This window comes from Primulina tabacum, chromosome 2 (genome assembly GCF_025594145.1).
Source record: "Primulina tabacum isolate GXHZ01 chromosome 2, ASM2559414v2, whole genome shotgun sequence".
Lineage (NCBI taxonomy): Eukaryota > Viridiplantae > Streptophyta > Magnoliopsida > Lamiales > Gesneriaceae > Primulina > Primulina tabacum.
Genome location: NC_134551.1, coordinates 7,523,555 through 7,539,642, shown reverse-complemented (window position 1 = coordinate 7,539,642; position 16,088 = coordinate 7,523,555). Strand labels below are relative to the sequence as shown.

Below are 16,088 nucleotides of genomic sequence, written 5' to 3'. Positions count from 1 at the left end.
ATGCAAGATTAATTAACTCAATTAATCTTCTCATTAACTCAAGAATATGAAGAGCCAAAAGTCTTCAATTAACTCAAGAATGTGAAATTCAAAAGACACTTCTACAATAATAAGCCACAACTAACTCCAAAATGTGGAGAGTCAAAAGATATACCTACATTCATGAGACATAATTTTTATTCAAACTCTAAATTTGATTCAAATTTCCAACAATCCCCTACATGAATGAAAATTGATACAAATATTGGTGACAAAGTTTTACAGTTGAATCCTGCATAGGATAGGTAAATGTTACCCTTTGAACCTTTCCTTGTGGAATATATTTGCTTTACTAGCTGACCAGTAGACATGATGTCCTTGAACTGTTCTTCCGTTTATGTAAACTAAGATATACTTCACACGAGACTCTCCTTGATACTATTCAGTTATCATGATCGTGTTCGTTTCGGCCATGAACACACGTCTGGTTCTACGAGAGGGTCTAGAATTGAGCCTAATAATTCTTTCGAAGCGGCCCCACTTCTCTCTCACATAGGTGATTATATATTCTTCTCATCATAATCATTAAAAGTCGTACGCTTATCATCAACATTCATTGTTTCATAATAGAAATGGACTAGGGATAACCCCCACAGTGATATACCAAATCAGTGCGATTAGATTGTCCCATTGAACCTAGTTCTTGGGATATCCACTTAGTGTAGGTTGGGTTTTCCTTTGCACCAATTTATTCTATAGGCTTGAGCCTCATTCCCCTTGATGATTTCGCAACTAACTCTCTGTTTAATTCATTCGTTAGCGGATCCGCTATATTATCCTTTGACTTTACATAGTCAACATAGATAACTGCAGTTGTGAGTAGTTGTCTAATGGTATTATATCTACGATGTATATGCCTAGACTTACCATTATACAAATTATTTTGTGTCATTCCAATTGCAGATTGTCTATCACAATGTATGTATATAGACGGCACATGTTTTTCCTATCCTGGAACATCTTCTAAGAATTGATGGAGCCATTCAGTCTCTTCAACACATTTGTCGAGAGCTATAAACTCAGATTCCATCGTTGATCTCGCTATTACAGTCTGTTTAGAATATTTCCATGAAATTACTGCACCTCCTAAAGTGAATATAAATCCATTTTTAGATTTTGAGTTTTTCATATCAGATATCCAGTTAGCATCATTATATCCTTCAATAACAGTGATATATCTTTGTATGGTGCAGTCCAGGGTCAGGAGTGTAACTTAAATACCTTAGCAATCTGATAATTTCTTTCCAAGGTTCAACTCTTGGGTTACTTGGGCATCTACTCAATTTGCTTAAGCTAAGTCCGGTCTTGTACAACTCATTAAGTTCCAATGACTCGAGAATATTCTAATTGAGATATACTTTCACCTTGATTCTTTGATAGATGCTGATTGGTATCTATTGGGTTCTAGCTAATTCAAAGTCATCTTTATTGAATTTCTCAAAGTATTTTGTCAACATAATGTGACTGACTCAGGACCAGGCATTTGGATGTTCTATGAATTTTAATTCCAAGAATCACATCGGCTAAGCCCAAATATTTCATGTCAAATTTTGAGTTTAATAACTTCTTGGTGGATTTAATCTTCTTATCATTACCACAAATGATAAGTATGTCATCTACGTAAAGACATAAAATGACATATCCATTTTCAGTGTACTTTATGTATACACGTTTGTCACATTACCAAATTTAAATCAACTTTCTATCATGGCTTTATCAAATTTTTCGTGTCATTGTTTTGGTGCTTGTTTTAAGTTCATACAAAGACTTCACCAGTTTACAAACCTTATTTTCTTGCCCAGTTGCAGAAAATCCATCGGGTTGTTCTATGTAAATTTCTTCTTCTATATCTTCATTTAGAAAAGTTGTCTACGTCCATTTGGTGTACTTCCAGATTTCGCAAGGCGACAATCGCAAGTATCACACGAATATATGTTATTCTCGATACAGGAGAATATGTGTCAAAGTAATAACCTTTTCACGTTGATGATAACCTTTAATTACCAATCTGGCTTTATAATTATCTATGGTTCCATCTGATTTCATTTTCTATTAGAAAATCCATTTACAGTCTACTGGTTTGTTTCCCGGAGGAAGATTCACTAAGTCCCATGTATGGTTTTGTAAAATGGATTCCATTTCGAAATTGATAGCCTCTTTCCATAGAGGTCCCTCAGATGAACTCATTGCTTCCTTGAAGTTTTGAGATTCACTTTCCATCATGAAAATGATGAAATCCGGACCAAACGATTTCTCAGTCCTAGCTCTTTTGGTACGTCTAGGTTCAATATCTTGGTTAAGTTTATGTTCTTTTTCAATTGTCTCATATAATATTTTGGATGAACTTGGTTCTTCCTTAGAATTTCAAGGAAACATGTATTCAAAGAATGGAGCATTTCTTGATTCCATTATCGTATTCTAGTGAATATCAGGTATTTGAGATTCATGTACAAGAAAATGATACAAGCTACTGTTTTGAGCATATCCAACGTAAATGCGATCAACAATTTTGGGTCTTATCTTTACTTTCTTTAGAGTTGGTACATCTACCTTGGCAAGACATCCTACAGTTGCTAGTATTAGTAGGAATGACTTCTACCTTTCCATAACTCCTATGGACTTTTATCTTATTTCTTTCGAGGCACCTTATTTAAAAGATAATTTGCTGTTAGAATAGCTTCCCCCATATGTTCTGAGGTAAACCAGAATTTAATAACGATGCATTCATCATTTCTTTCAATGTGTGATTTTTTCTCTCTGCAATGCCATTTTGCTGAGGTGAGTAAGGTGCGGTGAGTAAGGTGCGATTCTTTCATGTTTGATGCCATGTTGAGCAGAAAACTCAGCAAATGGTGATTCATATTCACCTCAACTATAACTTCTTAGCATCTTAATTTTCTTGTTAAGTTGGTTTTCAAGTGAACAAATTTTTCAATTGCTTCATCCTTAATTTTAAGAAGATACGCATAAAAAAATTTCTTGCTATCGTCAACAAAAATGATAAAGTATTTATTTTCACCACGTGTTTGCACACCTTTTAAATCACATACATCATTGTGAATTAGATCAAGTGGTTCGCTATTTCTTTCAATTGTTCGAAAAGATTAATCTTTTTAGTTTTTCCTCAACACAAGTTTCACATTTGTGGTCTTTATCAATTTGGAATGCATGAATGCTTTTCATGTTAATTAGTCTATGAATTGTATCATAATTAACGTGTACGAGAAACTTCTTGGCCCCGTCCTCCTCGTTTTTTACTTTCTGTCAAGGGATTTTCACAGCTCTTTAGCCGTTTTCTTTTCGCAAAACACATTGTAGAGCGAATTAGTCAATCTGTTCAGTACATAGTTTCGGTACAAGAAATCAGAATAATTCTACGCCTCCACTGCACTGACAGATTCAACATCTCCCTCACCCTCTTTGAGTTTAGGAACATCCTCAAAGAGGAATCTGGCCAGGTTCAGCATCGTCAAGTAGAACATCTTATGATGCCATCTTTTGAAGTCCACACCAATGAATTTCTCAGGTTTTTCGTTGTGAGTAGCCGGCACAGTAACAACAGCAGCACGTGGGGCAAGTTGAGGCGTCACAGTGGCGTGAGGGACAACATAACCAGTTTCCCTCAACACGTTTGAGTATCTGTTTTAAGTTTTAAATATCTGATTATTTAAATGATGTGGAAAGCCATATCTGAAAGTAAGCACGTAATAAGTATATGTTTTAAGTTTGTTGCATAATATATCGAAGGATAAAGTATAGTAAAATTCCGTAAAAAACCAGTGAACTAAATGGTGAAAAAATATAGTAGAGCAAAGCTTAAAGTAAACCAAACCGAGGTTTGTACGAAATATAACGTCCTTAAAACAGATTCGTCCCCTCCTGTATATGATTCGAGGATCGTCTTGGACGTCTGTTTCCCAGGATACAACGGAACAACTAGCATTAATTCAGCACGAGGCACTACTACGACGAACTCAAAACGTAGATTCATTTTATCACCGAGATTTAACGGATGCCAAATGAAAAGCTAACAATATGATGCAAGAAGATGCTTGAAAGAGATAAGATTTTCATGTATTTGTAATGAGGAAATGAATACACTATTTATAAGCCCCAAAATGCATACCAAAAGTCATGCAAAATTAATTAACTCAATTAATCTTCTCAGTAACTCGAGAATATGAGGCTAAATTCTCGGTTCAGTCCCAATTGTTTGGGGTAGTTCCCGATGTAGCCCTAAACGAATTTAATGTGCCAATTTAGTCCCAGAAGTTGCCAAAGTTGTCCCAATCCTATTTCTCCGTTAGTTTGCTGTCAAACTAAACAAAGTAGAGTGATTTGTAAATCAAATTGAAAATTGAAAAATCCCCAAAAAACTCATCCTCACTCTACGCTCTAAAAATCCCCAACCTCCTCCATCTCTCCATCTCTCTCTGTCATCAAGTTAGCCACGCAAGGTATGTTCGCAATTTCTCATGGAAACAATTTCTTTATTTTCACGTAAATTCGAAGTTTTGTGAAACCAGTGATAGAGTTATTAGTTTGACTGTAAGTTGAATGGAATTACCGTAATTCTTGAAATTTTGATATCGTGAATTCTTAGAAATATAATAGCATTTGTATTTCTTCCCCCAATGCTTTTCTTTCCAGATTATTTTAATTGTTAAAATTTTTGATTTTCACAGTTAAGATGCTTGATGAGGATTTCTAGTCGAAGGAAGTCTTCATCCCCATCCTCACTCTCTCCTTCATCAGCCATTGACTTTCTCTATATGTCGTCACCTCAAGGTTGATAAGTAATGGCTAAACGTAGTAATTCGACAATCGAGATTACTCCAAATTATGGTAATTTATTATATTTTCACTTTATTTTACTTAATTTTGTATCATTCATTTTTCAGTGAATAATTATATTGTTTTTTCCGTCTTGTTCTCTGTAGGTTTACTTGGAAAACCAGATCTGATTAATATTAAAATGCATTACAGTGGAAGGTTTAAATCTAAAGGCGAACACGATGAATACATTGGGGGAAGTTTTGAATATTTCGACTTTTTTGATCTTGATAAGCTAGCAATGGTTAAATTGTGGGGGTTTGCAGATGATCTTGGATTCAAAAATAAAGATGCTATTATGTTTTGGCACAAGATCGGGAATACGCTAAATAAAAGGAGATATCTACAAAATGATTCACATGTGTTGGAAGTTAGAAAGAATATTCCAACAAACTATGAGGTAGAAATTTATATGAAACACTTAGATGCCTATTCAATTGATGGTCCAAAAGAACAAAGTGGAGTTGAAGCTGTAGGAGAATTTTTTGACATCGATGAAGATGTTGTCATGGATGATATGTTGTTCGATGCATTCATTGACCATGAAATTCAATTTACGAAGGGAAAGAATACGTTTTCTGTTGAGAGAGAAAATGCAGATAATCTGCAATTAGTGGTGCATGAGCTGGAGGATGATGATGGCGACGAAGAAGATGTTTGCGTAGACAATGAAGATTTGGATAGTATTCATGAGTCTGATGATGAGGAAGCAAAAAATTATCCAAAGTTTGATCCGAAGAGAGAATCTGAAAACACGGACTTGAAGCTTGGTATGATTTTTTGCTCAAAGAAAGAAGCGAAATTTGCGATTCAAACTCACTGCATTAGAAGAGGAATGACAGTGAATTTTGTAAAGAATGATAATATTCGTCTTTGGGCGAAGTGCAACAATGATGATTGCCGCTGGATTATTCATGTTGCAAAGATGACTAATGACAGTTGTTGGCAAATAAGAACTTTTGATGACAAGCATAATAAATGTTTTCGAGAATTAGCAACAAGAGCATCAACTCAACGTGGTTGGCAAAGACTTTTTCCAGGATAATTGCCGCAAATCCTAAAATGGGAACCGATGAGTTTAAGCAAGAGATTTGGAGGACATTGAATGTAAACATTTCGAGGAAGGTAGCTTATGTAGCTAAGAGAAAAGCACTAATGCTGGTGCAAGGGACTGCACAGGAGCAATATCGTCAAATAAGGAGATATTGTGCTGAACATAAAGATCAGATTCTCGAGCTACAATAGTTTTGAAGTTGACAGAAGACGAAGAAGGGCCAAGGTTCCAAAGATTATACGTTTGTTTTTCAGCGTGTAAGCAAGGATTTAAGGATGCATGTCGTCGTGTCATTGATGTTGATGTATGCTTCTTAAAAGAACAACATGGTGGACAATTGCTAGTGGCTGTGGGTTTAGATCCGAATAACAACATATTCCCAATATGTTATGCGTTGGTTGAACGTGAAACAAAAGATAGTTGGACATGGTTTCTCCGGCTCTTAGATGAAGACCTTGGGATTAGTGGTGTTCAATATGACTTTACATTTATGTCAGATAAGCAAAAAGGTTTGATTCCAGCACTTGAATCTTTATTTCCTGATGCGGAGCATAGATTTTGTGTCCGACACTTACACAGCAACATGAAACGTGCTGGATTCAAGAGTTTGGATGTTAAGATCACCTTTTGGGCTGCCGCAAAAGCGACAAGAATTGAAGAATTTCGAGTTCAAATGAATGAGATGAAAGTTATTGATGAAAATGCATATGAATGGCTTGCTAAGAAGCATGAAAATCAATGGTCTAGAGCATATTTCAGCACCTCCCCTAAATCTGACACCTTATTGAACAACATGTGTGAAACTTTTAACAGCATTATATTAGATGCCAGGGAGAAGCCAATGATAGATATGTTTGAAACACTACGGAATCTTTTCATGGCCAGATTTCAAGTTAATAGAGAGAAGGTAAAAAAATGGAAGGGTCGAATTTGTCCAAACATCAAAGATGTGTTGGCAAAGATCTATATGGAGGCTGTCAGGTATTTCCCAATGAAGTCCGATGAGATGCATTACCAGATATCAAGATCAGATGATATACGTGATCAACATTCAGTTGACCTGTCGATTGGGTCATGCAGTTGTAGGAGATATGATTTGACTGGCATTCCTTGCAAGCACGCTGTATGCACCATTTGGTGCAAAAAAGAGGATCCAGAAATGTATGTCCATTCGTATTACCTGATCGAGACCTATAAAAGATGTTATGCAATGTCCATAATGCCTACCAATGGTCCATGTTTGTGGCCTGAATGTAATTTTCCTCCTCCATTGCCTCCAATTCACAAACAGAAACTTGGAAGACCGGCGAAAATGCGAAGAAGAGAACCAGATGAACCTCCCCCTTCTTCTCGAAATAAGTTGAAAGGTGTGAAAAAGTTCAATAAGTGCAAATTATGTGGTGGATCAGGACATAATCAAAGGACTTGTAAGGGGAATGAAGACATCCAACAAGAGACCGTGACACAAAAAATAAGAAAAAAAAAACTACATGTAAACATATTTGGTTTATTTCATTGTTTTTGTGTTGTTTACGAAAATTCTTATATGTGTACCTATAAAAATACATGTGAGAAGACCACAAGAAGTTGGTGTTCATATTCAAGTAAGCTTAAGTTTAATATCATTGATAAATGTAAATTATTTGTTATGTATATTTGTATAATATTTCTTCAGTAATAGGCAATAAATGTATGTTTTTTTATAGGGTAATCGACCGGTGAATATCAACAAACCTGCTTTTGTAAAAGACGACGTCAACTTCACAACTGTCTCACAACTATGATCGCCCATGAAGTCTACCTCGTCTCAAGGATCTAGCAGGAACAAGTGATTTTGTGGCTGGGATTTGTATTTTCTTTTTTGGCGTCCATGTTTTTCGGTAGTAGTCTTACTTTCATTAACAAGTCTACCTCTGTCATTGTTACTGTTATGTTGATATGAGGAAAAGTTGGTACTTTTGTAATTGGGGTGTGGTGAAATCTTGATCCTCAACTGTTGGTGAATTTTTTTCTATTTCTGAGATTCTGGTGTTCGGCTTTTCAGTGGAACATAGGTATTGACTGCTCACTTTTATCATCTTGTTCCTCGCTTGAATGCTTTCTCTTTTTCCCAGATTTAGAGTCCAATTTTGGTTTCTAAATGCAGATAAGAGCAGCCTCCATGGTATATAAACTTTTCCCATATGGGTATTGACTGCTCACTTTTATCATACTGTATTGGTATATAAACTTTTCCCACATTGGTTGCCATGATTTGAAGGTTCAAATGCAATCCAGTAGCTTTGCTAGCCAGATAATGGGACCATAGCAGAAAACTAGAAAAAAAAATTGCATTTGCCATTCATTAACAGTATCATTATAGTTATCCAAATTCAATTGCTTTACAGGTTAATTTTGGATCATACACATGGATTCTCCTCAATCAGTGGTGTCACCGTTCAAATGGGATAAAGTCTAGCACCTCAACTGTTAAAAAAATAAACTTTTGAAAACATTGGGACCAGACTTAATCTCAATACATTCCATTAAAAGTTTACAAAATAATATTATGAACTCGATACAATCCATTAAAAGGTTACAAGATACTACAACATGCTCAACATAATCCATTAGTTGTCATCACCACTAATCTTTAGAGATTCGATTTGTTGTTTTATCTCCTCCGTTATCTTCACTAAATTTGATAGCGCCTCGTTCAATTTATCTAGTTTTCCAGCTTGAGTGGGTTTTGTACTTGCACTTGCATTTGAATTTGCGCTAGAAGTTGTGTTCGACGTTTCTTCGACAGTGTTGGTAGAGGAAGAATCTTGCACTAGAGCTTGCTTGTCCATATAAGAATCAAAAGCTTTTATAGCCCCCTCCCTACTCAAGAATGACCTGTGGGATGCGCCGCTAAATTTATTGACTTGCTTTTGTGCCTCTTCCCAAGTCTCATATACTCCGGGTTTTCGTCCAATAAAAACTACATATGTTTTACCCTATATCACAACAAAACTATAAAAACAATTCAGTATTTCACACAAGCAGACAACACAATATAATTTCACAAAAAAATTTTAAAAAAATTAAGCTCACCATTTTGATCTCACATATGTTACTTTCGGCTGCTAATAAACAACAAACAATTAGCTTACAAAAAATGATAATTCCGTGAAATATTTAACAAAAACACTTTCAAAAGCCTTTCAAAAGAAATGAAATATTTGACCAACTAATGTAAACTGGAATTGCCCATCATAAAATGGAATTGACCATCATCAACGAAAAAAAATATATAGCCCAATTTCAAGCTAATACAGATGCTATTATATTTCTAAGAATTCACGATATCAAAATTTCAAGAATTACGGTAATTCCATTCAACTTACATTCAAGCAAATAACTCTATCACTGGTTTCACAAAACTTCGAATTGACGTGAAAATAAAGAAATTGTTTCCATGAGAAATTGCGAACATACCTTGCGTGGCTAACTTGATGACAGAGAGCGATGGAGAAATGGATGAGGTTGGGGATTTTTAGAGCGTGTAGAGGGTATGGGTTTTTTGGGGATTTTTCCAATTTTCAATTTGATTTACAAATCACTCTACTCTGTTTAGTTTGACAGTAAACTAACGGAGAAATAGGATTGGGACAACTTTGGCAACTTCTGGGACTAAATCGGCACATTAAATTCGTTTAGGACTACATCGGGAACTACCCCAAACAATTGGGACTGAACCGAGAATTTAGCCAGAATATGAAGAGCCAAAAGTCTTCAATTAACTCATGAATGTGGAAAGTCAAAAGACACTTCCACACTAACGAGCCACAACAAACTCAAGAATGTGGATAGACAAAAGACACTCTCATATTCATGAGACATAATTGTTATTCAAAATCTAAATTTGATTCAAATTTCCGACCGCTTTAACCAAGGTGGAATAATAATTGGTGCCTAACCTGAAATTCATTTATTAATTAATTTCCATTTAAAAAGAATCGCACAATCAAATACTCGTCCATCATGTGATCGATGGAAGCAATAATCGAGTACGGCAACCAATTTACCATTTCAAGCAAAGCTATTCCAATTGGGAAAAAAACCTCTACCCACGTTCATATATTGGGACGTAAACGAATCCAACTGAGTTCTTAATTACGTATTCAAGCATTAAGTTAATTACTATTATCTCGAGTTTGGATTAACTTCAAACACGATTTTCTTGGTTCAAATTGTAGCAAAATTTGGAACCATGATTTTAAAAAGACTTTACAATTAAATTTCAATTGAAGTAAATAAATAAAAAAAAAAAAAACTTGCCATAGAACCATAAAGGGAAGCATATAAACCAATAATTGGAACTTTAAATTCATTATAAAATTTTCAAAGTTTCTGATCACGTACACAAATGTATTTAAATAATCAGATAGTAGGGTATAAAAAATTGTTTAATATAAAATGAAATATTATATTATATTTTAAATCTTAATTTATTTATTTATATATTAATAATAAAAATATAATGAATTTCAAATGATATTGTTATCGATGAATTTGAAATTTATTATTATTAAGATAAAATATTAGATAAATATGTAAGAAGTGAATTTGAAATATATAATTATATTTTTTTAAATAATAAAAATATATTTGAATTAAATTGATGGTCCCATTCTTGTGTTAACAAAACTACTCGTACGATATCAACAAATCGGTTTATTTCATCTTATCCATGTGGATATTGTTCCAATGATAGAATGGATGATCAAGATTTTTCCATGCATATATAAGATCTATTTTTTTTTAAATTGTATGTGTGATAAGATCTTAACCGTTGAAATGAAGTTAATGTCAGGTAGATACAATCTCGTTAACTCGACAAATCCGTGATAATGTAACTTATTAGTTAACAAAATTTCAAAATTAAAAGTCCTCAAGTCACATCTCGCCTTCAGATTTCGACAGGTGTATCGACACCTACATTCTCAGCCGTCGATTACATTGAATAATAACCCTCGAAACGTTTTATATATATATTCCTTCTTCCGCTGCGAAACAAGGAGATCGCGGACTACAAAAAAAAGGCCTGAGATTTCTTCAGTTAATCTGTGTAGGGAATGGGAAGAGATGAGAAGATCTCCGGTTACTAACCTCCAACTGAACGGCGGAAAGGCCAAGAAAGCGCTCGTTAGCGGCCGTACTTGCCACCGGAAGCACGTGGAAGACGGTTGAATCCTCCAGCACCACCGCGTTAACCTCAGCCGCTAAGCCTTGCGTCTGTTTATAATAGTTTTTACGTAATATTTTGCTAAAAAAGTTCAATTTTAGGGATCGAGCTTACCCATGGGATCTGAAGAAAAATGCGGGGTGCTGCATGGAAAGTATGAGCTGGGGCGGCTCTTGGGCCACGGCACTTTCGCGAAGGTGTACAACGCGCGGAATATAAAGACCGGGAAGAGCCTAGCCATCAAAATCGTGGGTAAAGAGAAGGTGGTTCGAGTTGGGATGATGGAGCAAGTGAAGCGTGAGATCTCTGTAATGAAAATGATGAAGCATCCGAACATAGTCGAGCTTCACGAAGTGATGTCAAGTAAGACCAAGATTTACTTCGTCATGGAATTGGTTCGTGGAGGTGAATTGTTCGAGAAGATCTCAAAGGGAAAACTTCGTGAAGAGGTGGCTCGGAACTACTTCCAGCAGTTGATTTCCGCTGTAGATTTCTGCCATAGCCGCGGCGTGTATCACCGTGATCTGAAGCCCGAGAATCTGTTGCTAGATGAAGTGGGGAATCTTAAGGTCACGGATTTCGGACTCAGCGCGTTTTCTGACCACCTCAGACAGGACGGATTGCTGCACACAACTTGCGGCACACCTGCGTATGTTTCTCCTGAGGTGATTGGTAAGAAAGGGTACGACGGTGCGAAGGCCGATATTTGGTCCTGTGGCGTCATTCTATTTGCGTTATTGGCTGGTTATTTGCCTTTCCAGAATGACAATATCATTGCCATGTACAGGAAGATTTACAGGGGAGATTTCAAATGCTCACCTTGGTTTTCGCCAGAATCCCGCAAATTTATTACGAAAATTCTGGATCCCAATCCCAGTACGAGGATAACCATAGCGAAGATCATGGACTCTTCTTGGTTCAAAAAATCAAATTTCCAGCGATTGAGTACCAAAGAAGAGCAAGAACTCACAGCAGAAGATGAGGCAAATGTTGGAATGGGGAAAGAAGCAGAGACTTTGAATGCTTTCCACATCATTTCCTTATCCGAGGGATTCGATCTTTCGCCCGTCTTCGAGGAGAAGAAAAAGGTCGAAAAAGAAGAATTGAGATTCGCCACAGCAAAACCTGCCAGCAGTGTGATTTCGAAGCTTGAGGAGGTGGCCAAGATGAAGAATTTCAGTATCAAAAAGAGCGATTCTTTTGTTAGATTGCAGGGTTTAGAATGCGGGAGAAAAGGGAAACTTGGAATAGATGCTGACTTCTTCGCCATGGCGCCGTCTTTTCTGGTGGTGGAGGTGAAAAAATCAAGTGGCGACACTCTTGAATACAATCAATTCTGCAGTAAAGAGCTGAGACCGGCGCTGAAAGACATTGCTTGGACATCAGGCAATTCGACCCTTACTTAAAGTTGGGCTTTGATGAATTTTATTATGTTATGTTTCAGAATTTCAGTGAATTTGTTGGTGCAATATATTTTGGTTACCTTCTCTAATTGTGATTCGGATATTCTGATTCACAAGTTCATGCCTTTATCATTGCTACATAAATATGAGTTCCCTTTTGGAATCATTCTTGTAATTTTCTAGAACTTGCTGAGCATGTTAGAAAGTGTGACAAATTATGTAACCCTATCGTTACAACTTGATGTGCATTTGCAAAATTCTCCCAATTAGTAATCTCAATCTCTCTTTTAGTACTTTGGTATATAGAGCCTCTCCGTTTGGTAGATGCTACTCATATGGATAGTAATACTCTCATCTATTTGCACATGATATATGTGTTTAGTGATGAATCATAGTCACTTATCCATACATATTGGTAGATGCTATTCATATACGTAATGTCCTCGTCTACATAGCACGTGAATACGTGTAATTCACTTATCCATAAATCTTGATATACGCGCAACTCATATAGATAGCGCACATGACAAGTTTGTTGAGGGATGAATCACATTCACTGATCTATATATCATGGTTGAATGAGTAACAATGATTTTTCCACTCAGCACACGTATCGTGTATTGAGTGGATAAGAACATTATCAATGTAGATAACATGAACGAAACCGAGTCTACTAGGTAGCTGAGCACTCCGTAATCATGTTCTTACATAATTTTTTTTATACAATGAAGTAAAACTATAATCCAAAAGTTTTCGAATAAAGGTTTTGAACGAGAGAGCATTTGCATGGTATAGAAAATAGATAAACTAGTGAAGCTATTCTGAGTCGTAACATCTGAGTTTGACGATTAATTCATCTGAGAGTTTCAAGGAATTTTCCTGGTAACATGATTGGTTTTGTCGTTTTTGTGGTCTTCGTCGTTAATAAATGACACAACCTTAAATCCTACGTTATGCAAAAGACAGACGTGAGATGACACCAGTTCCATAAACCATCAAGTAGAGTTAATGCGTGTGGTTACACGTAATTTCACTCGGTGAAAACTGTGCATCTCCTTTCAATGGTTTAAATGTCGACGACTATTGGTAGAGAGATAAGGGGTCGTTTTCTTTTTAGACTCCGTGAATGATAAGAAACAACAGGATAGGGACCCGGGTTTCTTGCTGCTACTAATGGGAAAATATGATGATTTCTTACAGAGTTTTTTTTTTTTTTTTTTTTGGAGAATTGTTTAACATATTTCATTCTAAATTTAAGATTTTTTATTACAATTCTCAATTATTGTAATTGAGATGGAAATTATTAAACTCATTTTGTTTAATAAATGCATAATATTTTCCATTTATTTAGTAGGTTTCTTGTGTCAACTCGATACATATTTAAATTGAAAAATAATATTTTTAACATAAAATAATATTTATCATAAATCAGATCAGATTGGAGGTCCGTCTCACATAAATTTTTGTCATATTTATATTTGATGTAAATCAACTGTTTTCTTATATAAGCATCAGCATATACTTAATAATAAAAAATATTATTAGCGAATATTAAAAAGATTAGTAGAAGGTTTCTTGAGTGGAGCTACAAGTTAGTTTTTTATTTTTTGGATATAGACTATAGAGCTACAAGTTTTTTCAATACCTCCTTATTGAGTGTAATTTTTTTTTTTTTTTTTTTTTTTTGTAGTTGAATCGGAATGACATGATAAGAAACATTAACCTCGGATACGATTCGATTGTCGATGCTTCCATCGTAGCTAGAACTATAAAAGCTCAAATATCTCATGAAATGTGTTGAGTTGATAAATTATGATTTCTTATTCAATCATGATATATGGATGAATTACCATATTTCATCTTTCATCGTATATATGTTAGGTAGATGAGAGCATTACCAATATTAACAATAGCTACCAAGCCATACATTCAGTGTCATGGGTACGTACATACACACACAATCTCACACACACATATATATTGTTCCATGCTTGTATGTATGTATATAGCAATTATTTATGTGAGAGATAATATTTTTTTTAGGATTGTTGAATTTAGATATTATTATTTTCTACAAACTATCATCTTCCTGCCGGCATCCTCGATTTTGTTGACTCTACTTCTTTATTATTTTTCTTCTCATACTATAGAAAATCAAGTTCTCTCATATGTATTGTACTCCGAAAAAGTATACAAAAATTTCTAATAGACCATCTCAAATATCAATTTTGTAAGATATATATCTCACATTATCCATATCAATGAAAAATATTAATTTTTATATCAAAAATATCATTTTTTGCTCGAAGTATAAATCGATTCGACCTTTCTCACAGATTTCCATCTCACAAGAGACCTAGAGAATCGCAACATCAAGAGTGTCGAAATAATGTTTGTTCTCATTTCATCTTTTAACATCTGAAATCAAAAGCAAGAATAACAATAAAGTATCATCGTTTGTCTATTATCTGTAACATATTGATAATCGTTTATATGTATAGTGTTTATATAAACAAATATTGTGTGTGTGTGTGTATATATATATATATATATAAATACATATATAGTTTTTTTTATGTTACTTATCCGTTGTGCCAACTTTTATATCCATCAATGAAGTGACACTCATCTATTGGATAAAATTTTTTTTTGATATGTTTAATCATATCCAATTGATGAGTGTCATCTCATTACTGGACACAGAAATTGACACAGTTGATGGACACATAACAAAATATATACTTAACATGATGGTATTTGTGAACTATTTAAGTTGCAAATTGTGGCAATGGACGATGCATATTGATTCAAGTCGTATATATATCGTTAAAATAGAAAGTAGGTTTAGTTGTAACAATATATAATTTAATAAGAAAATTCATTTAATATTGTGGCGCTTTGTGAAGGGACGATGCATATGCTTTTTACTCTCATAGTTGTTATAAAATAGGTCTCATTTGCCATAATCGAAATTTCATACATTTATTCCAACTGACAATACAATGTGTGGGGACGACATTTTTTTTTTTCCAAGCCCTCATGTTTAATGTGATATCCTTTGTTTCTCATCTTAAAAATTAAAAAATTTAAAATGAGTTTATAAATGACTTATAATGAACTTCTATAGCAACTTGAGTTAATCATTTTCGTAAAAACGATGACGAATATGAAATAGTTGCTATATGGACCCATTGTGCAGTCACGCAGGCGCGGACGCGGGCTCTGGGCGTGACGGAATGGTATCAGAGCCGGTCACCAGCAATGAACACCGTGAAATAAGTGTTATGCAAGGGAAAATGCTACGTACATGGGAGCCACCTCTTGAACCTGCGGGGCAAAATGCTACATGACGGAACCACCTCTTGAACATGTAGGAGCCACCTTTAGATTCTCGGCGCTGGTTGATCGAGAGGTCAGGCTGCGACTAGGACGTCGCATTCTGAAAAAGAGGTGATTGTGATACCCCTTGTCCCAGATATTAAAAATTAAAAGATTTAAAATGAGTTTATAATAGGCTTACAATGGACTTCTGTAGCAACCTGGGTTAATC

At 35.1% G+C, this 16,088-nt stretch overlaps 3 protein-coding genes and 1 long non-coding RNA gene across 4 annotated transcripts; 3 read left to right on the top strand and 1 right to left on the bottom strand.

Moving 5' to 3' along the window:
• Positions 1 to 4,229: 4,229 nt before the first annotated feature.
• LOC142537359 (uncharacterized) lies at positions 4,230 to 5,089 on the top strand. Its single transcript, XR_012818530.1, has 3 exons — positions 4,230 to 4,496; positions 4,725 to 4,884; positions 4,980 to 5,089. It is a non-coding gene; the product is annotated as an uncharacterized LOC142537359 (long non-coding RNA).
• An 845-nt stretch (positions 5,090 to 5,934) lies between these two features.
• On the top strand, positions 5,935 to 7,710 carry LOC142537438 (uncharacterized). The gene is made up of 3 exons (XM_075642955.1): positions 5,935 to 6,079; positions 6,181 to 7,385; positions 7,633 to 7,710. The coding sequence occupies exons 1-3, from the start codon at positions 5,935 to 5,937 to the stop codon at positions 7,708 to 7,710; spliced, it is 1,428 nt and encodes a 475-aa protein (XP_075499070.1).
• A 775-nt stretch (positions 7,711 to 8,485) lies between these two features.
• On the bottom strand, positions 8,486 to 9,438 carry LOC142537358 (uncharacterized). Its single transcript, XM_075642898.1, has 3 exons — positions 9,386 to 9,438; positions 9,002 to 9,030; positions 8,486 to 8,904 (listed from the first exon to the last, which is right to left on the bottom strand). Exons 2-3 carry the CDS (start codon positions 9,002 to 9,004, stop codon positions 8,536 to 8,538), a joined length of 372 nt encoding a protein of 123 aa, XP_075499013.1. The 5' UTR covers positions 9,005 to 9,030; positions 9,386 to 9,438; the 3' UTR covers positions 8,486 to 8,535.
• A 1,523-nt stretch (positions 9,439 to 10,961) lies between these two features.
• LOC142528960 (CBL-interacting serine/threonine-protein kinase 6-like) lies at positions 10,962 to 12,831 on the top strand. The gene has a single exon (XM_075634270.1). It carries the CDS (start codon positions 11,252 to 11,254, stop codon positions 12,539 to 12,541), a length of 1,290 nt encoding a protein of 429 aa, XP_075490385.1. The 5' UTR covers positions 10,962 to 11,251; the 3' UTR covers positions 12,542 to 12,831.
• Positions 12,832 to 16,088: the final 3,257 nt, after the last annotated feature.

What these genes read in the sequence shown, in the direction of transcription:
- LOC142537438 (XM_075642955.1), top strand. Translation starts at nt 5,935, where the DNA reads ATGGGAACCGATGAGTTTAAGCAAGAGATTTGGAGGACATTGAATGTA. An exon ending in TCGTCAAATAAGGAGATATT is followed by an intron (nt 6,080 to 6,180) that starts GTGCTGAACATA and finishes TTTGTTTTTCAG; the next exon opens with CGTGTAAGCAAGGATTTAAG. An exon ending in AAGACATCCAACAAGAGACC is followed by an intron (nt 7,386 to 7,632) that starts GTGACACAAAAA and finishes GTTTTTTTATAG; the next exon opens with GGTAATCGACCGGTGAATAT.
- LOC142528960 (XM_075634270.1), top strand. Translation starts at nt 11,252, where the DNA reads ATGGGATCTGAAGAAAAATGCGGGGTGCTGCATGGAAAGTATGAGCTG.